At 42.1% G+C, this 25,886-nt stretch overlaps 1 protein-coding gene across 1 annotated transcript; it reads left to right on the top strand.

Moving 5' to 3' along the window:
- The first annotated feature begins 5,894 nt into the window (after window positions 1-5,894).
- Window positions 5,895-24,208, top strand: calm3a (calmodulin 3a (phosphorylase kinase, delta)). Its single transcript, XM_080732355.1, has 6 exons — window positions 5,895-6,113; window positions 12,083-12,113; window positions 13,815-13,958; window positions 18,478-18,584; window positions 21,910-22,045; window positions 22,368-24,208. The coding sequence occupies exons 1-6, from the start codon at window positions 6,111-6,113 to the stop codon at window positions 22,394-22,396; spliced, it is 450 nt and encodes a 149-aa protein (XP_080588481.1). The 5' UTR covers window positions 5,895-6,110; the 3' UTR covers window positions 22,397-24,208.
- The last annotated feature ends 1,678 nt before the right edge of the window (window positions 24,209-25,886 follow it).

Here is a 25,886-nt window from a genome sequence, read left to right as displayed (position 1 = left end):
GAAAGTGGTCAGTGGTGGATGTGCGGGAGGAACTTATCAAGATAATATCAAATATAATAATAAAACAAAACTTCAGATTGTTTTAAAAGCAGAGGCATCCTCAGCCATTGTGGCCACCCGCCGGGCCTGCTTGTGTGGCACAGTAAGGTACATGCTAATATGTTTATAATGTATTGCATACAATACATCATAGCTGTTGAGGCCGTACTCATACATATATATATCGACAGACATATAGACAGACTTACATACACACTCGGTCAAATGTTAGAGCGGTAGGCACTGCTCAAGAACCTCACCCAGTGAGAGTGAGCGGTGCCTTAGGCTGCTCAACAGCGAAGGTAGGTCACCCAGCTGTATTGCAGCTGTTGAGGCCGTACTACATACTAGGGGTGTAACGATACATTTTAACAGCGATATGATACATATCACGATACATGGTTGACGATAATACGATACATGGACAATATTGGTTCATTCATGGCGATACAATACGATTCGATTCAATTATTTAAAATCGATATAGTAGCTGAACTATTTAGCAAAGAAATTAAATCTGTGTAAAACGTGTAAAAGATCTATTATTATGGAAGTAAACGCTGTAATTATATAGCAAATACATGGACATTATATTTCAAACAAAAGGACAAACCCACCTTGACATGAACACAGTGATTACACACATTTATCGATAGACCAAGAGTAGCTATAATATCAATTAAATAATTGATATTATATCAATCAATAATCAATTATTTGCATTGCAAAATGATTCGATACCGATTCCCGCATTTTAAAACATTACGATACGATACAAAGCCAAAACGGTACGATATTTTGCTTTTGCAAACGATATAGTAGGCCTAGATCATTGCAAATTACATTTTCGATTCAGTTACTATATTTTTACACCCCTAATATATACACAGACAGACAGACAGACAGACAGACAGACAGACAGACAGACAGACAGACAGACAGACAGACAGACATACACCTCTGGCAAATGTTGGAGCGGTATTTTACCTACTTATTTACACCTGTAAAGCTATGATGTGACAATAAAGTTGAGTTGTTGATCTCATTCTTCAGGGATCTTTGCATGTGATAACACAGGGCTCCAGCAGAGGGAAACATTGTCCCTTGCAATTTAAACTGGGACGGTTAGATGGTTGGGCCCAGGACAGGCCAGGAAGGTGTGCTCTTTGTACACTAAGTCTTGTACACTTTCAGACTTTAGACTGTTAGTGTGACCTAATTGAACATTTTATTTTAGAGAACCACTGATCTCAGAGACGGATACGGACGTGGGCCTTCTGTGCAGTAGGATATAGGCCGTATATTTCGCCTTTATATTATATAATAACTCATACTATCTCAGCTAGATGTACAAGTAGGCCTACACTACAGTTTACAGTTACAGTTTAGGCATTTAGCAGACGCTTTTAATCCAAAGCGACTTACAATAAGCAGATAACATCACAATAATAAACAAGATAAGATGTCAGTACATCATCAACAATATAACAAATGCAAATGTTTATCTATCTAGAAAAAACACAATATAATCAAAGTTCTAAAAACCTAAAAACAAAAACAAATGCTAACTAGCTTCATGTATGGTCATTGATTTTTCCAGTAGTGCTAAGGGTTTAGGTGGAGTCTGAAAAGGTGAGTCTTCAGTCCACGGCGAAAGCTAGCGAGTGAGTCCGTTGTTCTAGTGGACAGGGAGTTTATTCCACAACTTGGGGGCCAGGAGGGCAAACTGTCTCGGACGAGTGGATTTTTGCCCTGGAGTTTTTAGCGAGGGTTCTGTCAGCATCCCTGTGTTAGCTGATCTAAGTGAACGGGTGGGAGTGTAGGGGTTGATCAGGTTTTGTAGGTATGGAGGAGCCATACCTTTGGCTGCTTTGAAGGTCAGCATCAGTGTTTTCCCTGCTAGAAAAACCAGCACAAGATCAGCACCAGCACAAACCAGCGCATGTTGTGTGTTTTACTGCTGGTCTGTGCTGGTCCCACCATCTAAACCAGCATGAACCAGCACAGACCAGCACCAGCACAAACCAGCGCATGTTGTGTTTTACTGCTGGTCTGTGCTGGTGCTGGTCTGTGCTGGTCTGTGCTGGTGTGGTCAGGGACCCCCCTGAGAAGTGGACCAGGTCTTTGTTGGTTTAATTTGCTCTTTGCACTGGTGCTTGAATCCTGTTCTGATGCTCTGCTCCATGGGTATTTGACCATATTAGATTGTGACATTATTTTTGAGCGGTGGTCACAACGCTCCTATACGTGGCCGTGTGTGTGGGTATGTCTGTCTCCGTCCGTGTCTGTCTGTCTGTATGTAGCCTGCCCTACAGTACCTTTTATGACCACACATGTTAAGGGAGGGGTGCTGTTTTCAGGCCAGGCCAGGCCAGGCACACACACACACACACACACACACACACACACACACACACACACACACACAGGGGGGAAGGGGGGAGGGGGAGGGGGGGTAAGAGGGTGCTGTTGAGACTAGCCTGGGGGGGGGGGGGGGGGGGGGAGACAGAATTCATAGATCTAGAACACATAGAATTCATAGATATAGAACACAGAATATGTACAGTACAGTACAGGGTTGGTGGGTAAACCACCGCTCAGTTCACACGGGTGTGATTTTTGACATTGTGAGTGGGATTCGAACTTATTACCTCTGGCACTTCAGTCCTGCACTTATCCTCGGCGTCACTGGAACCTGTTAAAGTGGGTGTTTGTCCCTATTTGTATATGACCAGCTTAGATCAGCACAGACCAGCACCAGCACAGACCAGCACAGACCAGCAGTAAAACACAACATGTGCTGGTTTGTGCTGGTGCTGGTCTATGCTGGTTTATGCTGGTTCATGCTGGTCTGTGCTGGTGCTGGTGCTGGTCTATGCTGGACCAGCACCAGCACAGACCAGCAGTAAAACACAACATGTGCTGGTTTGTGCTGGTGCTGGTCTGTACTGGTCTGTGCTGGTCTATGCTGGTTTATGCTGGTTCATGCTGGTCTGTGCTGGTGCTGGTCTATGCTGGACCAGCACCAGCACCAGCACAGACCAGCAGTAAAACACAACATGTACTGGTTTGTGCTGGTGCTGGTCTGTACTGGTCTGTGCTGGTCTATGCTGGTTTATGCTGGTTCATGCTGGTCTGTGCTGGTGCTGGTCTGTGCTGGTGGACCAGCATGGGACCAGCACAGACCAGCATAGACCAGCACCAGCACAGACCAGCATGAACCAGCATAAACCAGCATAGACCAGCACAGACCAGCATGAAAATTGTGCTGGTCTGTGTTGGTTTTTCTAGCAGGGATGTATTCAGTGCGGGCCGCAACCGGGAGCCAGTGGAGGCTGCGGAGAAGGGGAGAGACATGTGAGAACTTAGGCTGGTTGAAGACCAGTCGTGCCGCGGCATTTTGGATCAGTTAGTTGGAGACGTTTAAGTGCACATGCCGGGAGACCCAGACCCCTGGACATGTAGGTCTACCGTCTACTGTATGTCCCAGGGACTTACCCCCAATCCAACCCTTGATGCTGAGTGCCACATGTGCCACTACTGAACTACCCCTTTTAAGACATTTATAAATAAGAGATTTGAATTAATTAGCCTATATAGATAAATTGCATTGGAGTTATTTACTACTTCTACTTCTTGATGGAATCAACAGGGCTTTTTCCAATTAATCTCCTCAATGTGAGTGTTCAAAATGGCCTAAACATAATTATTTAGCGAGCCTGAAGCCATGAAAAAATATAATTATAGGCCTAATCATGTAGAGAAATGATGGGATATACATCTATACTATAATTTTGCGAATGTCTGAGTGAGTGAGTGAGTGAGTGTCTGTCTGTCTGTCTGTCTCAGCGTTTCTCCTCGGTGGCTGGAGCAATTGATCTGAAATCGCATCACCATAAGCATATGAACACACCTGACATAACTGTGAAGCCCGTTTGTCACTTTCACAAATCGTTTCTCCTCAGTGGCTGGAGCAATTGATCTGAAATCGCATCACCATCAGCATATGAACACACCTGACATAACTGTGAAGCCCGTTTGTCACTTTCACAAATCGTATGCTGTATATTAGCATTTTTATGGTGTATCTATATCTATTTAGCCTACAGTACCTTTTGTGACCACACACGTTAAGGGAGGGGCGAAATGATGTGCAGTGTGTGGGTTATGGGGTGTGCACTGTGCACACAGTATATGAGGGATGGAAAGTAACTTTCTGGTGCTTGCATGATAATATGTAGGAGCATCAATGTAAGAAATACCCGTTTCGTTTAAAGGCTACAGAGATACTGTGTACCGATCTACATGACAACATCTGAAAGAGGGCCAGCCAACACCCCCCCCCCCCCGCCCACCCACACACACACACGCACACGCACACACACACACACACACACACACACACACACACACACACACACACACACACACAGAGCGGGTTAAACATGTTGCCCCATGCTAGATGCAGAATAGATATGCCTCATGCTAGATGCAGAATAGATAGTAGTTACACCATAAAAATGCTAATATCCAGCATATGATTTGTGAAAGTGACAAACGGGCTTCACAGTTATGTCAGGTGTGTTCATATGCTAATGGTGATGCGATTTCAGATAGACCGTTTGTCAGCCTTCTGATTGGTCCCTGAGACTCCCTGACTGGCCAACCAGAAAAAAACATTCACTTTTTGCTATCGGGGGTGGAGTTTGTGCAGTGGAGAATGTTGCTTCAGCCTTTCAAAAACTGTCCGCAGTGCGCGACACGGAGATCGGCCGGTACGGTGATAGCGACGGCAAGCGTCAAGCGATCTCGCTCATCATAACGAATAAGCTTCAACAAACTAGTTCACATGTACCTTATCAATGGTCTAAGAGTCACGATTGGGTACATATCATTTAAATGGGCAGAATTACGAAAAGCCAGCCTATTATGTGAGGAGAAACATTCTCTCTGTCCTCTTCCTAGTACCCAAGATGCAATGCGCTTCTCTTTCTATCTCTGATCCAGAGGATTAAACTAATTAAAACATTTATTTTTCGGGGGAAAACTACTGTTTTGCTATGTAATTACTGTACCTTTTTCTTCCCTTTTTATTAATATCACGTAGATGTGTTTTTTGTGGTACTTTATATAGCTGTAATGAGGCTATGAAGGGAAAAAAAATCGCATCCACTACCACTATAAAAGAATCTGCAAAGAGGATTCTGTCCCACTGGGATTAAACAAATTAAAACATATATTTTCGGGTAAATCCCCTGTTTTGCAATGTAACTACTGTACCTTTGTCTTCCCTTTTTATTAATATCACCTAGGTGTTTTTCCTTTGGTACTTTATATAGCTGTAATGAGGCTTTGAAGGGGAAAAAAATCCCATCCACCTCCACTATAAAAACAATCTGCCCAGGGTTAATGTCCCATCATAGTAACAGGGCAGAATGGGGCGGGATTTGCAAAAGGGTTTATTGCTCCAGCCACTGAGGAGAAACGCTGTGACAGACAGACACTCAGACAGACACTCACTCAGACAGACATTCGCAAAATTATAGTATAGATTATGTAGAGCAGTGGTTCCCAAACCTTTCAGAGCTTGTAGATCAGCTATTTTCACTACTACTTATATTCTATTTATGGAATTTCTTGTGCGTGTAGGCCTATTAATAAATGTATTGGTTTTTTTTTACTCGAGTTGTGACCATAGAGTATATAGGTCTATAAAAGGGTTGTGACCCATAACCATAGAGTATATATAAAAGCCCATAACATGTTATGTTTCAATCATCACAATCTGCAATATACGTGCGCGCGCCGCGCGTGTCGTCATCGCGGAGGGATATCATATCAGTGGTGCAGCCCTGCCAGGCAGTCTGATGTGATAGAAGCAGAAGCTCCACGGTCAACTTTAACGTTACAACTGACTCCTAACCATTGCCAGCAATATTAGCAGCAGCACGCGAAGGAAGAACCTGGATTTTAAAAGAACCATTCGGTAGCCAGACCAGCTGCAGCGAGAGAAAACAACCGTTTGATATTTATTTCTCCTAAAAGGTGCTTGAGGAAGACCCAACGAGGCGATGGTAAGTGCTACACACAGTACTACACGTTAGCCTAGCATCGCTGCTAGGTGGCTAACATGCTAACGTCGCTCGTGCCGTGGTTTGCCTAGGCTTTTATTCGCACCGCTCGAGCCTTTCGCTCGAAACGAATTGCCTGTTGTCAACTGGAAAAGGCCGCGTCGACACTTTTATTTCTCCCACACATGGTAAAACGTCATGGTTTTTTTTGTCAAGCAAAAAAATAAATACGACTTGTTAACCCTAATTATAAACTACGGTGTCGCTTGCCGACAAGAAGAGCTGAGCCGTTTAACGCGTCGCGGTTGGCTGGTGGCCTGTTGGTAGCCCGGCTTATGTCCACCAGCGGCACTGCCCTGGCCGGTGTCTGTGATTGAAAACGGCAAATTGTGAGCTTGCAGATCGGCTATTTTCGTATGATCAGCTAGCCTAATGCTGTTCGGGCCCGGACGCATTTAGAACAGTTCAGAACGTTTTGGATACATCATGCCATGCGATCATTTGTGCCAGATATACAATACATCCCAGTATTGCACGTCCACTGTCGTTAGTAGGTTAAACACCGGTATGCTGATGGCAACCGCTATTTATCTCTATTCACTAAACTGCGCAGCATTCTGGCATGCATGCATGCATGATGGCTCATCATGCATGCACCATGACAGCAGAGAGGAAGGTAGAACGCTTTTATATATATAAATATATAACTCGACTAGTTCTATCTCGTTACTGCCAGTTATTTTAGTTTTTACTGTTAACACATGTCAGATGATTTTACGACCTCCTCGGGATCAGGGTTTTGCACTTTGCAGATTTCAAGTGTGAGAGTGGGCGTGGTGGTGTGTAGAGGTGGGGGGTGGTATAAAAATAGACCCTCTAACGTTAGCTTGCAGCCCACCCACCCCTTTACCACCATGATATAACTTGCTGTTAAAGCTGCCCTAGTAATTGTTGTAGCTCACTTGTGATTTCACTCTTAACATAACAACGTGTTGCCTGCGCCTAGGGAGCAAATGCATCTCATGGGGGTTTGTTTGAAGTCTAGTGTGATATGCGCAACAAGCACATTTGGCTGTTGCTATGATTGCGATTATATAATGACTATAAGGCTCACAGTCATATGCTGAATTAATATGCAACGCACGGTCATCAATAATTGTCGGCTTGTCACACGAATTTGTCCCTAACTGTTAAGTCGGTTCTAATTTATGTACTAGTTTCTTAAGCTATGGTATGACAGCTTGTCATCTTGATGCTGTGGCATATTGCACCACCACGTTGAACCGCATTCTGCTCCTCCTAAAATGATCCTCTCTGCCCACCCCCACCTCCTCCTCCTTCGCCCCCACTCTACCACACGCCTCCCTCCCTTCCCCCCTGCATTGAACCAAACCATGCTTGGTGCAGTAAGCTGAGGGGATCCGCAGTGCATGCTCTACAAAAAATAGGAATGCAAATTCTGAAAAGGCCTCATTGCTGCTGTGAGAAACCTCATCCTCGCCATCATTCCTTGGCTTCTTTGCTGTTTTGTGAATTAAAGCGGTCCTGTGCTCTAAATGTATATTATTCTCAATTGCTGTTAAAGCTTTAAACATTAACGCATAATCTACTAAATATTTCCCATCAGCCTAGGAAGACGGAACATGCTACATCATCTTAGACAGTAGCTTATTGTCAAAATAATCGCATGTGGAGATGAAACTCAATTACATCATCTACCCATGTTATGAATTTCCTGCTCTGCACTCATTGGTCTTAAATGATTTCTTTCTTGGGCCTAAATGATCTCTTCAGGCTAAAAGTAAGAGCGTAGTCCAAATACTGCAGGCGTGTAAAATCCTCACAACATTTAAGTGCACTGCTTTGATCCAGGCCCCACTTGCTTCAGCACCATTCAGTTGGCAATGGACAGTCTGCAGCCTGGCGATCTCCTCCCCTCCTTACCTCCCCCCTTTCTTTCTCCATGGTGACTCATTGCGATGGAGCCTAGGACCACATGTCATTACCTCCCTGGACTAGAGAGATGTTGATGCAATCCTCTTGGTTTGGTGCAGGGCAATGAATCGGGTCACATCACAACACTGTGTAGGTGGTCCCGATGAGTTGGTTCACAGATTCAATTTCATAATTGCATGTTCTCCCTATCTAAATATTTGGTGTGTTCATTTCAATTCTTTTGAACTACCGGTACATGGATGTATAATCCAGGAAATAAGTTGAGCTTGTATATTTAGTTTTTTCTGTATTGTCAACTACCACTCCTGATTGCAAATCTTGTGTCAAATCTTTGTTGTTGGCCTCTTTACACTGTACCGTATTTTCCGGACTATAAGGCGCACTTAAAAGCCTTTAATTTTCTCAAAAAACTACAGTGCGCCTTATAGTCCAGTGCGCCTTATATATGGATCATTCATTGACATTGACATTCCATTTAGCACAGCTCCATCTGTTGGATGCATAATGTCTATTATGTGCGGATTGTGCGCCTTATAGTCAGGTGCGCCTTATATATGAAAACAGTTTGAAAATAGACCATTCATTGACAGTTTGCCTTATAGTCCAGAAAATACTGTAATTAACACACTTTAGTAGTTGTGATAGATATTGAGCTACGTGTCATTACATCTTATCTTATCACTGAGTCCCCCAGGGGTCTATACTAGGCCCCCTCATTTTTTTCCTTCTACAGCAATTCAGCAAATATGTTTACAGAAACTAACCAACCTACAAGCTCTGCTCACTGAATTGTGACCTTGTAGATCGGCTACTTTCGCTGAATTGTCCAGCCCAGAATCGCTACTTCGCTAGGGTTCAAGTGGTTTAGGTTAACAGCGTGAATAATGAATAGTGCACAAGTATAAATCCACACAAACTCATATCAGCAATTGTCATCATAGCTAGGGCTCACTCGCCCTATTAATGATGAACCATGATCTCACATCATCATCATCAGAAACAAAGTGGTGGTTCGTGGCATTGGTGTTCAGTGTGCTACATTGGCGACCCTGTTCGTGTCTCACTAATTATAGCAGGCGTGTGTATTTCGGGTAGTGAAGTATTTATACCCGTCCCTCATCACACTTTCTCAGCCTGAAGTGTGCATGTTGACTGACTCAGACAGGCCTGACAAGACCATGTATGAATGCAAAACAATCTGAGATGAGCATGAAGTTTATTTCCTGTCATTTCAGTTGGTAATTTTAAAGGATTGTCTTCATATGATTCTTTTTTTTAACAAACATAGCAATTGGTTCTGATTACAATTGCTTCACTTAAGTATAAGGTTTATCAAATTCCATCCGACACGGCCAAACTAACGCATAATATATAAAAGTTTAAGGTAGGAAAAAGAAAATGGGGGGGAGGTGCAAACATGCGCTGTATGTTTGTTTGCAACTGAATTACAATCTTTTAAAGTAAACAGAGGGCTCATAGATCATCTAATATCATTACCTTGTCCTTCTGAGAGCACCGGCCTGCTGTTAGAGAGGGGCTGAATCGCTCGACACCCCCGTCAATGCTGTTAACCTCATAATGTGTTTAAAATAGACCTGCACATCCAATTATCAATGACCTGACATTATAGCATAGATGTGTTCATTCAATTGGTACTTCAGTGGAAGCATGCTGTAACTTGGGGAAGGGGGGTTGTTCTTGGGCACCTTCCTCATCGTGGCATGATGAAATCTGAACTTTCAATTTGTAATGCATATCTCATTACTTTGGTTAAAAAATGACTATTCAAATCATATCACCATAATTATAATATGCCTTGTATTACAGTATCACCGTTATCTGTAGGAGCCATATAAAAAAAATCCCTGTTTTGCAAAATAGGCCTCCTGGTGGTGCTATAATAGGGCAATGTGAAAAGGGTGGCATTTGTTCTAGAGATGGTCCGATCGATCGGCCATGGATCGGATCGGCTTGATATTAATTCATTAATGTGGTGTCAAAGGTAAATTCACCGATCTGATCAATGACGTATTATACATGTGTCCGAAGGTGGCGGTATAACGCTGCATACCATACGCCTTAAAACAAGGAAGAAGTGTTTGTTATGGTCGTGCTGTGCTGCTTTGATAGTGCCTGGCCCTGCACGCAAGCTTAAACATGTCTGCGATAATACAAAAGTTAAATGAAAAATTCAATAACATTAAAAATCTAAATCATAATAATATTGCCCCACTTGATCGGATCGGTGATTGGTATCGGGTGATCAGACTTGGGTGATCGGTCACCGGTTCCAAAAAACCTGATTGAAACATCTCTAATTTGTTCCTCACCATAGTGGGAATGTGTGTGCAAAGTTTCACAGCAATCGAATGCCATGTTCACGATTTGAGGCATTTTGTTCAAAATTGGCCACTCCTGCAAACATACCGGTAAGATGCCCATCTCAGCTAATCAGGATGGATGTGAAGTTCCAGGAGTATGTGCGCAGTGCGCACGCACAGTTTTGTGTCGAACGGCAGGTTAGCTGCTCGCAGACGGAAGGATGGACAGGGTGCAAAACAGTCTCAGCCACGCCTTCGGCCTGGCAAAGACAATAAAAAAAAAAACTCACTGTTGTCACTCTGATTGCGACCTGTCACGTATTTAAATGTGTGCAGAAGTGCACATTAAGTAATAAGGCAACACAATACAGATGGCTCATAAGGTAACTTAAACTATGACGTAATCATTGAAAATGAATTAATTCACATTGAGCACAGTGGCCATTCTCTTTGTCACTTGCCTTTTAGTCTGGTAGGATTCACCTTGAAACATGGGCTGCATATTGTTGTAGTGTTTTTGGTTGGTTTCTGTTCTGGATGTTTTGAAGGTTTGCACAGGGCTCTACTTCCTGTATTGTCCCAGCTCAGATTCTGAGCCTGGGACAACTTCCTGCCCAGGAATATCATAGTTTTGGCCCAGAGGTTCTTCTCGCCCCCCTAGTGGCGAGAAAAAGAACCTCTGGGAACTCAGATTGCTTGCCTTTAAATATTACGAGGAAGTGATTAGTGCAGTAATGTGCATTTTGTATGGGAAGTGGATCTGATATCCGAGTGTATACTGGGTTTGTATTTACTGCTAAGGCTTGTTGCACTGTTCCATGTGCCATGTCGCACAGCACCTGTGCTACTTTACTTAGATAATGTGCACATACCAAGCAACCACGGGTCAGAAACTACATTATTTCAAGACGACGGTGACAAAAAGATGTTTCTCCCTGTGTGTGTGTGTGTGGGCTATTCGGGTCCACGCAATAATTTAGTTGCATTAAAATACAAACTGTTGCAAGGATGAAATGTAGTGCATTGGATTTCCCATGGTATGTATTATTATTTGTGTATAGTGTGGTAGCAAGTAAATGACTGCTGTGGTACAGCAGTTAGGCACAGGGATAAAGGGCCTACTCCTTCTCTATTAGAGGTCGAGGAGCTGGATAACTGCAGTATGATTATGTGAGCATCCACTCTGAACAATCACATTCTGTAAACTTGTTGAATGTGGTGGCTTCTAAATTCAGATGGCTTTTGTTTGGTTGTCATAGTGTTTCTCTCGTTCGTCAAATTGCCCCGAAAGTGACCCCAATGATCGTTCACCACTGTCGTTAATGGTTGTGGTGTGGACTGACGGTTCTTAAAATACATATTTATAGTTATCTTTCATTATCTTCTTGGTGTGGATGGCACTTGAAGGATAAATTGTCTCTGAAGTCTGAAGGATTGATTCTGACTACGTAATTTACATATAGAGTTTGATAGAAAATATTGGTAGAATGAGGTTTACAACAATATCGGTTACCAAAAAAAGGCACGCACATCTAAAGCCATATAGACTGGGTGCTGGACTAATGAACTGTGAACAAGTAAGAAAATAAGAGTCTGCACACCAATTTTATGCTCAACAATATCAACACCTCCAAACCATCTGCTGCAGCTTGCCCTTATGTCTGATTGTCTGTTTGTTCTTTGTGTTTCTAACAGGCTGACCAACTGACAGAGGAGCAGATTGCTGGTGAGTACTCCTTAACCCTGGACGTTGTCATCTTTGTTTTCAATTTTTGCTATGCCAATTGCCACCAAACCTAGCAGCTAAAGGTGATAGAGAAGTAATTGGCAATTGAAAGCATGTAAGCCACCTGAACATTTCCAAGTTAGATTAAAGAACCAGCTAGTGATTAGTGAGTAACTAACAAACAAACAAAATTGTTTAAATGTAACCATCTGATAGCTGAAATAAGTAGAACTAGGCAAGTCTATTTCAGCCGGATCCTACTCTTAACGCTACAGTCAACTGACTCGAGACAGTTTGCGCCTTAAGTTGCATTGTATGTATATTATTAGCAAAAAAAAAAACGGGCACTTCAGTTCACAGCATTGCTGTGGTTATTGCGCTAACAGCACAACACCTTGCAACACATTGATCAGCTTGTTCAGGTTTCGGTACCACTACCCAGCACTGGCCAGGTTATTGCGGGTGTAAAATAGGCTGCCTCTCTCTCCCCTTCTCCCTCCCTCCCTATCCCTCTCTGTTTCTCCCCCCTTCCCTCTCCTTCTCTCACACAGCACCGCACCTTGCACCACGATCAGTGTGTTCAGGTTTTGGTACCACTACCCAGCACTGGTCAGGTTATTGCAGGGGTGAAATAGGCGCTCCCCCTCTCCTTCCTCCCTCCCTTGACTCAGCTGTATGTATGCTAATGCAGAGCAAGAGCAAGCACAAGTGAAGATTTAACGTTAATTAAATATTATAGATTTATGGAGGCAGGATAGAAAAGTGGGACTAATTAAAGCTTTTACGGACACCATTGGCGAAAACCAATTTAGAAATCAGACCAAACAAGCACATTTCAGAGCTACGGGTATGTCTTTTTTTTTTTTTACTGTTAAAAGAATTCTGCAACTTTCTGTTCTGATTGACCATTTGATTTGAACAAAAATATTTAAATGCCAGCACATTGTTGATTGTGCTATAATGGAGAAGCATTTGTTTTCATGTTGAGTTTGTGCCAGCAAATTCACACCCGCAGTAGTAGTAATAGTAGTAATACAGCTGCATTTTCCCACTAAATGGGTGTAAAGAATTGTCTGAAAAGCCCACGTCACCATTGTTTAAATGCATAGTCTGCTCTTATTTCTGACCACAGCGTGCTTCTGGTTTAAAGTTAACTTTCCTTAACCTTTCCACACCACTTTTTGCCAACACTTTCACGTTGCTGGCTGGAGTCATTATCATGCATGCTTGTTTCAACAAATGGGAGCCTGTCAGTTACCCACATACAGTATTAAGAGGAACACACACTGGACGCGGAGGTGGCGCATCAAAATATACAGCCCCATTATTTTCAATGAACTAACCCACACCGGCGGCATCAGACGCTCGCAGGCGCGGGTCTGACGCCTCGCCTGCCGCGCCGATACGCTGCTGTTCTATTTTTCCACGTCCGGTGTGTGTTCCCCTTTATAGATTGGCCCCCGGGGTCTGGAAAAATTGCTGTGGCAACATATACTTGCAGGATGTGACGCTCATGCGGGGTTACCCATTCATTCACTTGAAATAACATTTTATAATATGCGTAAATTAATAAATACATTTATTGCTTCGTTACTCTGATCTGGCGAATGTAGATATTAAATGCCAGTTAATTGCAAAGCAATGTAGCCGGGTAATTGCTAACACCACTGCCTGTGCACTGTCTTGTTTTGCTTTAAACAGAGTTCAAGGAGGCCTTCTCGCTCTTTGATAAGGATGGCGATGGCACCATTACCACCAAGGAGCTTGGCACAGTCATGCGTTCCCTGGGACAGAACCCCACTGAGGCTGAGCTACAAGACATGATCAACGAGGTTGATGCTGATGGTGAGCGTAACCGTGTCACACACCTGCTTAAAGAACATTATTACTGTTAAGACCTTGAAAATCCCTGTGGCTTAAATAACCAGCTACACACACACACACACACACACACACACACACACACACACACACACACACACACACACACACACACACACACACACACACAGAGAGGTTTGTAATTACTATACTTGTGAGGACATCAACATTTTAGGGTGGCGATGTGAACCGTAATCCTAAAGCTGACCAATTGCAGAGCGGCGACACGTTGTCAGCTTGTAGATTGCTGTTTTTTGGTGCCCAGCACGCTAAGTATGAATCCTGTTTAACTCTAGTTCGAACCCCTAAACCTAACCTCTAAATGTCTTATCCTAATCTTAACATCTTGATCTTAACAGCAACCTGTGTCCTTTTCTAATTGTGTAAAAGTATTTCTAAAAGTATTTTCAACCATAAAACAAGCATTTTTTCTTGTGGCGAAAAAATGGATCATGGATATGTTCCCTCTACCCTATGTTCCCTCACTGAGGTTGGGTTTAAGCATACATTGAGGCCTCATATGGCCGAGGGAACTTGAGCATGGACCCGAAAAGAAAATGGTCCTCACAAAGTCTATTCCTCATATTCTACTGTACACGTTTAGTAAAACACACACACACACACACACACACACACACACACACACACACACACACACACACACACACACACACACACACACACACACACACACACGCGCCTCTGTAGCAGGTACATAATGCATTGCAGGGGGCATTCTGTGCACATTCAGCGTGGCTTTGTGTTACCGCTGTAGCCACTCAGGTGTCTATGAGTTATCATTAAATTAGTAAGTAATCTGTGTGTGTTGTGCCTGTTGGGTCTCCTGGCAGTGTGGCTCTGGTTTCCACAGGCATCATGTTTCAGATATGCGTGTTGATGTTTCCATTCATGCCAACTAGAGCTTACACTGTCAACAGCGGCTTTGTTCCATCTGACAAGCCATGACTGTGTCAGGATCGCTATACTTTTTATTCATAACCAACAGAATCGTTTCCTGGATTCCTCATAGATTGTTCATCCAAAAATTGGCAATAAATATTCGATGTGGAAAATCTTCAAGCTTTTTGTATTACATATTTTATTAAACGTTGCCTTGGTTGCTGGCCACAGAACGGCACAAACTGCATGATGCTGCACTTTGCCTGCCCACTACATAATTAATTAATTACCAAAATATTAATTCCATTGGAATTGATTATTTTGATAGCTTGATTTGAATCTGATTGACAGCGCTAATGCCAGTTAATTGGTAGTGGTCATAGAAAGAGCTTTTGTGAGGGAAAAGCAGCAGCACCTGTAATGCATTTGCTAAATACATCTTGTACTGCATAGTATTAGCCTACACTATGGCGCTCCAGTCCTAGTGCGCATGTGCACCACTCTATGTATGTTCCCCGCATCTTTGATTCATTCATTCAGTAAACAAGCCGGCAACCACAGTATGCAGTGTCTCTGTCTCGGTCTACACAAACCTGATATACTACTGTGTCGATGAGGGATTGGATTTTCCAACGCAAGAGGATCCCTGTGATGAGACACAACTTTAGATGATAGATGATGGATCTCAACTTTGTGTAAGATAAAAAAGGACGAGACTACACGTTAGCACAATGGATGCGTCGTTCCAAATAGGCGCGATAGCCGAATTTAAGGAAGGACGGGAAGAGTTTGAGTCTTACCTGGAAAGAATGGACATGTGGATGACCGCAAACAGTGTGGAGGATGACAATAAGGTCAGTGTGTTCTTGTCAGTAATTGGAGTTGATGCCTACAGACTTTTGAAGAACCTAGTCAGTCCGGACAAACCCAGAACAAAAACATACAAACAGCTGTGTGATGCACTCTGTAACCATTACAAGCCAAAACCATTTGTCATTTTGGAAAGATTCCGGTTTCAAAAGAGAGACCAACTTGTCGATGAGTCAAATGCTGACTATATTGTTGCATTAAAGCAACTGTCCACACACTGTGATTTCGGTGGACATCTAGATGATGCATTGCGCGACCGTTTTGTAAGTGGACTAAAGTCTGAGGAAGTGCAAAGCAGACTATTATCCATGACGAGGCTGACGTTCAAATCAGCATGTGATACAGCGTTGGCTATGGAGATGGCAGCACGCAATGCACATACATTTTCGGGACACATGGACGCAGGAACAGTCAACAAAGTGCACCTGGAACAAAATAAAGATGCATGGAAACCACGGAGCAGCAGTGATCAACAGAGCTTCAGACCAGCACCGAGAGATGATGGCAGACTGCAGCAGCAGGAAAAGCCTTGCTGCCGATGTGGGGGTAAGCATGCTGCACAGTTATGCAATTTCAAGAAAACTGCTCTAAAATTTGCCATATGTAGAAACAAAAAGACACACTGTGGAGCAGGAAGCACACGAAGAGGATTATGATTATGATGAAGAGGCAATGCTAGGAGTGTGCTCTGTGTTTACGGCTTCTAGTAATAAGCCTGGCATTAATGTGCATGTGAAACTGGAAGGAAAGGGTGTGGATATGCTGCCGGACACTGGGCCAGATGCAACCTTTGTGTCTGAGATCTTCTATGAAGCCGCAAGAGACTGTCCACATTGACACTTTAGAACAAGTGAATATGAATGCATGATATGAGCAGCAGACCGCAAAGTTACCTCTGGTGATTGTGAAGGGAGACCAATCGGGCATCGACAATTGTAATAGACCTACAAAATGGGTCTTGTCACATGCCTAGCAGCAACTAGAACTGAATAAAGATTCAGAAAAGTACCTCACTGTAAACACTCACTGAGGGCTAAATGTCTACCACTGTCTCTCTTATGGTGTCAAGTGCACTATCCATCTTTCAGGGAGTGATGGATCAAATACTGCAGGGTCTTGACCATGTGACCTGTTTCCTGGATGACATCCTAATAACGGCAGGGTCAAGACGATAACGCCTTACGCCAAGTGTAAGTTAATGGAAAGCAGAGTGGACTATTTAGGCCATATTGTGGACAGTGAAGGGCTCCATCCCATAGACAAGAATCTGGAAGCTCTAGTAAATGCTCACAGTCCCACCAATGTGTCTGAGCTACGCTCGTTTCTAGGGCTCTTAAATTACTACAGCCATTTCCTAAAGGGTCTGTCCAACCCTGCATGCTCCCCTCAAGAAGAAGAGTCTCTGAAAATGGACACCGGAATGCGAGGAAGCGTTCACAAAAACAAGGGACTGTTGCTAGAAAGCAAAGCAGTTGTACACTGACACCAAGAAGCCAGTGAGGCTAGCCTGTGACACATCCCCTTATGACGTAGGAGCGGTGATGTCACACATCATGGAAGATGGCAAAGAAAAGCCAATTAATTGCCATTGCGTCACGTAGTCTGTCGGGTGCAGAGAGTATTTATGCTCAAATGGAGAAAGAAGCTCTATCCATCAGTGAGAAGGTTTATGCTCACTACTACCATACCATGGATCCCCCTGTTGACAGTTTAATGGTGTACTCCAGCACTAGTGTGCATGTGCACAACCCTATGTATGTTCCCCGCTTCTTTGATTCATTCATTCCGTAAACAAGCCGGCAACCACTGTATGCAGTGTCTCCGTCTCATTCATTTATAAGTAAACACAAACTTGCTATACTTACTACAGGCACGACACTGTTTGTACACAAAAATTCTGCATTCACTTGGCATTCACATTTATATCTCCCTTCTCCCATCTCCACCTCCATTTTTTCTACTCTATACATATAGTTATAGTACTGGTCCGACATTCTTCCATCCATATTTACATCTTTTTATTTTTTCTTCACTTCTGATAAACTTTATTTTGCCACGCTACTCCTTCCACAGTTTTTGGTGGCACGCACGTGGGTCAAATCGACCGGCTTCATCGGGAATCATTTGCTTGCATTTAGCTAAGAGATACGCTATATAGTTTACTTTATATAAATGTATTAGTGAATTAATTCTCTCCATTGACTTGAATAGGAAAATGCAAGAATGTCATTTTTCCCAAATATGGAGATGACTGATATCATAGATGTCTGATGTCATAGACCACGTGAGACTGACACAGTATGCCCATATATGGGCATTCCGAGATATGGACGTATTATTGATGACATCAGGAATCTCCTTATATGGGCATAAAAGGGACAAGGACTGACACAAATCTTCATATATGGCCATTAATTTATTAGTGAATACATTTTCCCCATTTACTTGAATGGGGAGAATTCAAATGGTAGGATGGAATTAATTTTCTAAAACGGAATTCATTTGCAAGTGTGACTCGCATCTCAGCAACCCCGCTTGAAATTTGGGGGGGGGGGGGGGAGTCGAAAGACGGTATAATCAGTATTATCTAGCCATAAAACCTTGCAGTGTGATCTCCCCATAAGTACAAGCACTTATTTGTAACGGGCACCTACTTGTACTTTGGTTCAAATATGAACAAATACTTGACACAACACCTCTTTCTCTTTTCTAGGTAACGGTACAATTGACTTCCCTGAATTCCTGACCATGATGGCAAGAAAGATGAAGGACACCGACAGTGAGGAGGAGATCAGAGAAGCCTTCAGAGTTTTCGACAAGGTACATGATCGGTGTGTCTGTGTGTTGGCGTGCTGAGTTGATCTACATATAGATTGTTTACAAGCATTACGTAAAACAGTAAGAGTGATCAACGGTAAACATTGATGATCACTTCACAGAGTTTATAAGATCTCAGGTATGAGATATCAGATTTAATGCAGCCTGTCAGATGTTGGATAACATAGCCATTCCCATAGCCTCCTTTATTTTATGAAGGTAAAGGGAATTCTGCATTTGATCAATGCTTGATTTCATAAATATGTGAATATTGACCCAGCACACTAATTATCAGTCTACTGGTATTCACCAGCAGTTTGGGGGAATCATCTGTTGAAGGCCAACTTGAATAAAACGCTGGTTTGTTTTATTGGTTTAATCTCTGTATGATGATTTAGATTACAAAACTTTTTTTCTTCTTTCATTTTTTTTTATTAGCTAAACATTTCAATGAGGCTTAACGACCTCAATGTAGTATTTTTACTTGGACATTTAATTAGCACAGCCAGCAGAAATCACAGGTTAATGACCGTGTTTCGGCACGTTGGCTTTCATCAGTTCACCGTATTATCCGCTGACTACAGCCAACAGGCCAAAGTGCGTTCTTTACCCTGTGACTGCTACAAAAGACTTCCTACCTGAAGTGAGTACAGTTGTTTTTGATCTAGTATTGCTTGGTTGATCTGCAGTTTTTAAAGAGCATTTCTTTTGTTGAGCGTGCAGAGCCTCTTTGAAATACAATAGGCTAATCATCATGCTCATTTATTGTTCTGGTGGTGTCACTAGGGCAGTCCCGATTAATACATAATTGTCTATTCGCGACTATTTTTCATATTCGCGATTATTGTCAATTATCCAATTTAATAAAAAAAGTAGTGGGTTTTGACAATAAAACCATTCTTAAACCTCACGTCAACACTTGCATTCTTGAATGCGCCATGTACTTAACTCAGTCGGTGCCATATTTAAAGTGGGATGACCTCTTATATTGCCGGTTCGCCAACAAAGGGTTAAAAAAAGAGTGTGCACGCTGGTGCACACATTCGTGCACAGATCATGCACTATGCATGTGCATGCTTTTCACAGCTTTCAAACAAAAACATCCGCTTGGAAATCCGTTCAGGCGTTCAGGAGAAAGGAGCCCTTATGTTTTCTTCAAATGTAAACAAACATGGCTGCCATGTTTGAAAGATGGGGTTGGTATGGGGGTTAAACATGCAATTTCGCGATCGCGATCATGCCTAGTACACTGTTGGAGGTCCAAAAAATTTTTTTTCAAAACATTTTTTTTCAATTTTTTTTTTTTTTTTTTTTTTATTATTTTTTTTAAAAAGACGTTCAGAAGACGTCTGGCAGGGAGGTCCATAGTGAAAAAGACGTTTTAAAGACGTTTTTATCATAGAAACATATTTTTTGGCAGGGTATGAGTTAATAGTTACTTTACACCACTGAACTGATGTTCAAAAAGCAATTAAATTGCTCTTCTTCATTAAGGTGTACAGTATGAGTATTATCAAAGCTCATAGCCTACTATCATAGTGGCATAAAATGAAGGAGAAAAAAAAGACTATATATTCGTCAATCGCGATTATTTTGTATGACGATTAATCGTCTCCAGAAATTCCTAATCGCGACAGCCCTGGGTGTCACTCACTGACAATAGGGTGGTGTGATGCTTGTAAATCGTTTCCCCAGTGACAGACACTATTTTGGTGTGTGAAAATTCTATAACGTGAACTATAATTACAAGATCAAGAATCAGCAATTCACAAGTGCATATATTGAACAATGGAGGGCAAACCACAAACCACTGCATGGCCATTCTCCTCAGCCATGAATATAACAGTTTTTACTGTTGCCTCTATAACTACAGTAAAAGGGATTCTGGACCATATGACCGATCAAATCATTTCTAACAATACAAAATATTCTTAGATTGGGGTCCCAGAAATGTAAGTCAAATGGCAATTTGATTTATATTTCAGGGATGCATATCCAATTGGGGGTCCTAAAAGATTAAGAATCACTCCCTTAAAGGGGAGAACCACCCATTTTCAACATTGAACTATGCTAAACCCCACAATCAATCCTCCAGTTTTAGGCAACACAGAAGGGGGAGGACTTTTTTCTTATTTCCACATAACTAATAAGGTATATTAATGACATAGTTCAGTGTTGAAAATGGGTGGTTCTCTCCTTTAAGCAGAGAGCTTTGTGTGGCGATATCAGCTGCTCTGATTGGTCACCTGTCTTTTTATAACCAATAGCTGACCTGAATTATTGCAGGTTTATTATTATCACCCTCTCGACTTTTTCCCCCTCCCCATCATCCAGGGGAAAATAAATGCTGTCTGTGTATGTAATAACACAACATATTGTGCCATCCTAGTCCTGTACCGTTTCATGTAAAGTAAACTGCCACCATCGTCATGTGGTGAACAGTGTGGTTTATAGCAACGCTTTGTTTGTTGACAGGGAACGGTGTATGAAGCTACCAGGGACTTGGCACTTGGCTGTAAGCTGAGTCACGCGCTAATACAAAGAGTTCATTGGCCAGACTTGCTGTTGTTTTTTGTGCCTAAAACCTGTGTCCCCAGTTGAGATTTTGCAAGTCATTCCCAAAGTATCTATGTGGCCTGTGGAATGACAAAGTATGTGCTTGTTCTTTTTTTTTTTTATTGAGATGTTTGCAGCCTCTAATGTGGTTTTGAAGTGTAATTAACAGGCACTTTCACTACAAGAATGTCTGCCTTAGCTAAGTTGGATCTAAGTGCCACATTCAGTGTCTTAGCCTTTTTTTCTTTTATCATGGCTAAGCCTTGCTTGGTTGTTTCCACTATGCCCTGCTGTCTTGTTACAGTTGCGTTGGATAGTGCCACAATCAGATAGTGCCACAATCAGATATCATTCAAAGGCATGTCAATGGGGCAGGCCACAGGCTGACTAACCTTCAGTTCACCCTAATCTGGCACAGATAACGCAAGGGTTGTTACCGGCAGACTAGTGTAACCTGGGGCTTGAAGTGCAGCAGGTGGAAATGTTAAAACAGTGTTTTAACAATGTTATTTTCACAAAACCATGATTTGTGGGGCACCACTGAATCAGGAGGTAGAATGGTCGTCTTGGAATCGGAAGTTTCCTGGTTCGATCCACAGCTCCTCCTGGCTTTGTGTTAAAAGTGTCCAATGAGCAGATTGGTACCTTTGCATGGTTTCCTCCACCATCTGTGTGTGAATGGGTGAATAACTGTACTATAGTATGCAGCCTAGCAAAAAGTCCTTTTGAGTGCAGCAGTAAAAGCCTAGTGTACATCTGGCGCCCTCTGCAGGATGGCAACGGCTACATCAGTGCAGCAGAGCTCCGTCATGTAATGACCAACCTGGGGGAGAAGCTGACTGATGAGGAAGTAGATGAGATGATCCGTGAGGCTGACATTGATGGAGATGGACAAGTCAACTATGAAGGTTAGGCTCTCCTGGGTTTACTATCCAGATGTTACACAGCCTCTGCTTAAAACAATCCTCTCAGATTTAAGTAGTTACAAGGCTGCTGCCTTTCTCTTTAACGTTACTTCTTCTACCCATTGTGTGCCTTGTTAGTCTTCACCTGCATTGTTATTGACCAAGTTTTTACTGTAATCCTTGGAGTTCAAGGAATCCAATGATCCACGTAAAATGGAAAGGCTGATATTTTGCCTGGGCTTCATTTTATCATCATCTTAGAACAAAACCCTGTTGTCATCTAACAAGTTTGCATTTTCTAATGCATTTTATTTGTATCTTGCAGAGTTTGTCCAGATGATGACTGCCAAATGAAGAGCGCCATCACCCTACTCTCTTACATTGCTTGTCCTCCTAAGATCACTCTGTCTTTAAGAAAACAAAAAACAAAAAAACAAGCTATTACCAAACTAATACAAATATAAAACTCTCCCCGAAACCACCATCTACTCAATTCAGTAATTTGCGCTTTGACACATCCAACTACTTCCAAGGTATCTGTTTTAAACTATACCAACAGACTAATCCAGAGAGAAGTTAATGGACCAAGCTTTATAAGAGGGCTAAAGCCTCCTCCAGACCAAGATCTTGCTGAGTCACTCAGATACTGACAAATAAATTAAGAGGAAAGCGACACACTGAAGAGGCAGAGGGATAGGAACCCATGCCAAAGAGCATTCAGAGATGACTATTTCTACACCCCTCGAAAAACAAAAATTGACATCGTCTCGCGCACACGGGAGTGCCGATTCTGTCTAACTGAATTGGGTTGTCGTATTGTTCTTGCATGCACCCTTTTCATGGCGGTCTCCTTGTCCACAACAGTGGTTCTGATCCCATCAGAGATAGTGGCTGGATTGTGCACACACTGGAGGTATATACGTGACGTTATAGCTATATATCTGTAAAATATGTGTCACTCGGGGGGGTCTTGTGCCAGAAAAGCAAGTTTCAGCGTAGGATGTTGCATTGTTGCTAGGTTGGAGACGAGCACTCTTCTGACCTTGAACGGTTTGTCAGGAGAGAGAGAGAGAGAAAAGTCATGATTGTTATTAAAAAATATATAATTAAAATTTGTTTTGTTTTCTTTCTTTTTTTTTTTTTTTTTTACTCTTGTCAATTTCTTTTGGGGATGGGTGTTTATTTTAATTTATTTTGGTGGAGACGTGGGCTTTTACTTTTCCTGCAGCACTGATGGGAAGCAGAGTGGTATGTTGTACAATTTCAGGATGGCAGGACTGCTGTAAAGACATTTATTCAGCTAACAGGTATGATACGATATTAATGTAATGCTTTTTCAACGTGTTATCAGATATTTATGTATTAATTACAAACCTTGGTCACAAGATATCTACATATATTAGTGTGTCGTACAGTTTGCATTGCCTATTGTTGGTGTGGTATATGACCTGTGACATGTTCTCTCCTCAGTTATAAATGTGCCATAATACTCTGACCGCCTCAACCTTCTTGCAAGATAACTTGTAGTTTATTAGATCATTATCAATATACTAAAATATATAAATATATACATAACAGTACAAACATATTTGCACTTTGGTGTAAACCATATATATATATATATATCGATATTTAAAGATGTTCTGTTCTAAAAGAAGAGAAAAGGAAACCAAAATTTTGCTGTTGTCGCTGCTGCTAGATCCAATTTGTCTAAAGTCATTTCTTCGTTCTTGTTGGTGTCTGATCCTCACATTGTAACCCAGTGATTCAAACTTCAGTCTGCTTGCTGTTCTGCTGAACAGAGTACATATATATTCACAGCTATTTCTTTTGCCAGGGGTGATAAATTTCAAAAGGGTCATTAGAATTGCGTATACAGATGGGGATGAATTGGGGATTTTAGCGATGGATAGCATGGGGTCAGTTTGAACGTTAGGTTGAACAGATGAGGGGGGATCAGATGAGGGGGGATTGCGCTGAGGAATAGTCCTTCAGAGACCCAAACGTGGTCTCTGCTTTGTTTTTTGGAGTCGACCTTTCAACGGGTTACCCCTGAATCAAATGTCTGAAAGGAAATGGTAATGGACTGTTAACTTTTGACGGTAGCTTAAACATTTAAAGATGTGGTTATTGTTTTCCATTAATCAATAAATTGACTGAACTTCATTTTGTTGGCATTCCCTGGTGTTTTATTTGTATTATTGCGTTCCTAATAATATACACTTTTGGTTTAGTATAGTCTACTGTGTATCCATCTGGCATGAATGTTCAAATCAGTCACTTCTTGACTTATGGTGGCGCAGTGGTTAGCGCTTCGCCTCACAGCTAGAAGGTCCTGGGTTCGATTCCCGCCGGTGGAAAATGGCAGATCTCCAAGCCCACGTTGTGAGCTTGGAGGTCAGATATTTTCGATACTTGATTTCTACACATTTCTTGATTTCAACTTAAGATGCTGCATTCAAGTTCAGGAGAGTTTGGACAAGGCAATTCTCTTGAATGCTGCCTTCGGGTATGGCATGGAGAGAGGGCATTTGCATTTCTTTCACTATAGTGAAAACTGAATTCATGGTATGGAGAGGGCACTTTTTACAGACTGATAAAAGGGCAGGGGCTCAAGCCCCCTTTGATGTCTATGTGTGCACGTGCCCGCTCACGGATAGTCTTAACCTTTCAGCCTAGCGTCCCTTTTTGGGGGGGCAAGTCATATTTAAAAAGTCAAAATAGCATATCGACAAGCTTGTAGACGGGCTGTTTTTGCAATTTGTTGTACAATGAAGTACACAGGGCTTAAGAGGTTAACTGCACTGTGTCCTTTTTTTGTCAGCATCCCAGTGTGCCTGCCAGTGTCCTCAGATTGGGTCAGGGCAGGTCAGCACAGTCTGGCACAAGAGGATCTATCCGTGGCTGGCACCGACTATCTTTGGTGGCTCATGGGATTGCCATTAGAGCTGTGGAAATCCAGGCTATAGCCTGGGTCGTGACCCCTCCCACACACACACAAACTACCCTGGATGCAAATAACAACCACTTCCACTACTGCTGCTTGACGGGCAAGCTCAACAGCCAATAGGACAAAGGTTTTTATCTGGGACAGGTAATGTGATATGATGCAGGCTGACAGGCTAATTCATAGTGCTAAGGAGATAAGGAGAAATGAATTAGGAAAGAGGAGTTCACTCAGCCAGACTGGCAGAACTGTGCCATCACAGTTGAGTCATGATTATGTAAAAAGTAAGATGGGATAACTGACGTATGGGTGGGTGGGGAATATAACCCACAAAAAGCCTGAGTGGGAATTATGGTTTATGGGGTAATTTTTAGAATATCGTGTGTGTGTGTGGAGTGGACATTCTATTCTTCAAACTGCAACAGGTTCTGCCCAAGAGTGGCTCACACAAATGTTTTCTTTTTTAACAAAGGGATTTGTGGTCATTACATTATGTATAATTAAACTGGCATATAAAAACATTTAGGCAATTTGTTCAAACAAACTCCTCACTCACATGAAAAGTATAGGCACATTCGAAAAACCCAATAAACAAATGTAAAAAAAAAAAAACGATGTATTGGCACATTCTCCATCTTGTTGGCCTATTCTTTGACTTACAGTGTACCACTTATGTGATATAAAACAGTCTTGGTGTCAACTTAAGGTATTAATTTATATTATATATAATATACCTGGGTATTTAGATATCATGTAGGTAGGCTGTTTCAATACTGTACTATCAAAATATTCTCGAGGGAAAATAAAAAGTTCAAATTTAAATTAATTCATTACAACAGGGAACTTAACCAACAGAATTATCTGGAGGTAGAAAATAAATTGATTGCTGTATAATAG

This window comes from Nannobrachium achirus (genome assembly GCF_963921795.1).
Source record: "Nannobrachium achirus genome assembly, chromosome: 8".
NCBI lineage: Eukaryota > Metazoa > Chordata > Actinopteri > Myctophiformes > Myctophidae > Nannobrachium > Nannobrachium achirus.
The sequence above is the reverse complement of the archived record's forward strand: the minus strand, read 5'-3'. Positions and strand labels throughout refer to the sequence as shown.

Coding starts and splice junctions, on each gene's coding strand:
- calm3a (XM_080732355.1), top strand. Junction 12,114..13,814: donor GACAGAGGAGCAGATTGCTG/GTGAGTACTCCT, acceptor TGCTTTAAACAG/AGTTCAAGGAGGCCTTCTCG. Junction 13,959..18,477: donor CAACGAGGTTGATGCTGATG/GTGAGCGTAACC, acceptor TCTCTTTTCTAG/GTAACGGTACAATTGACTTC.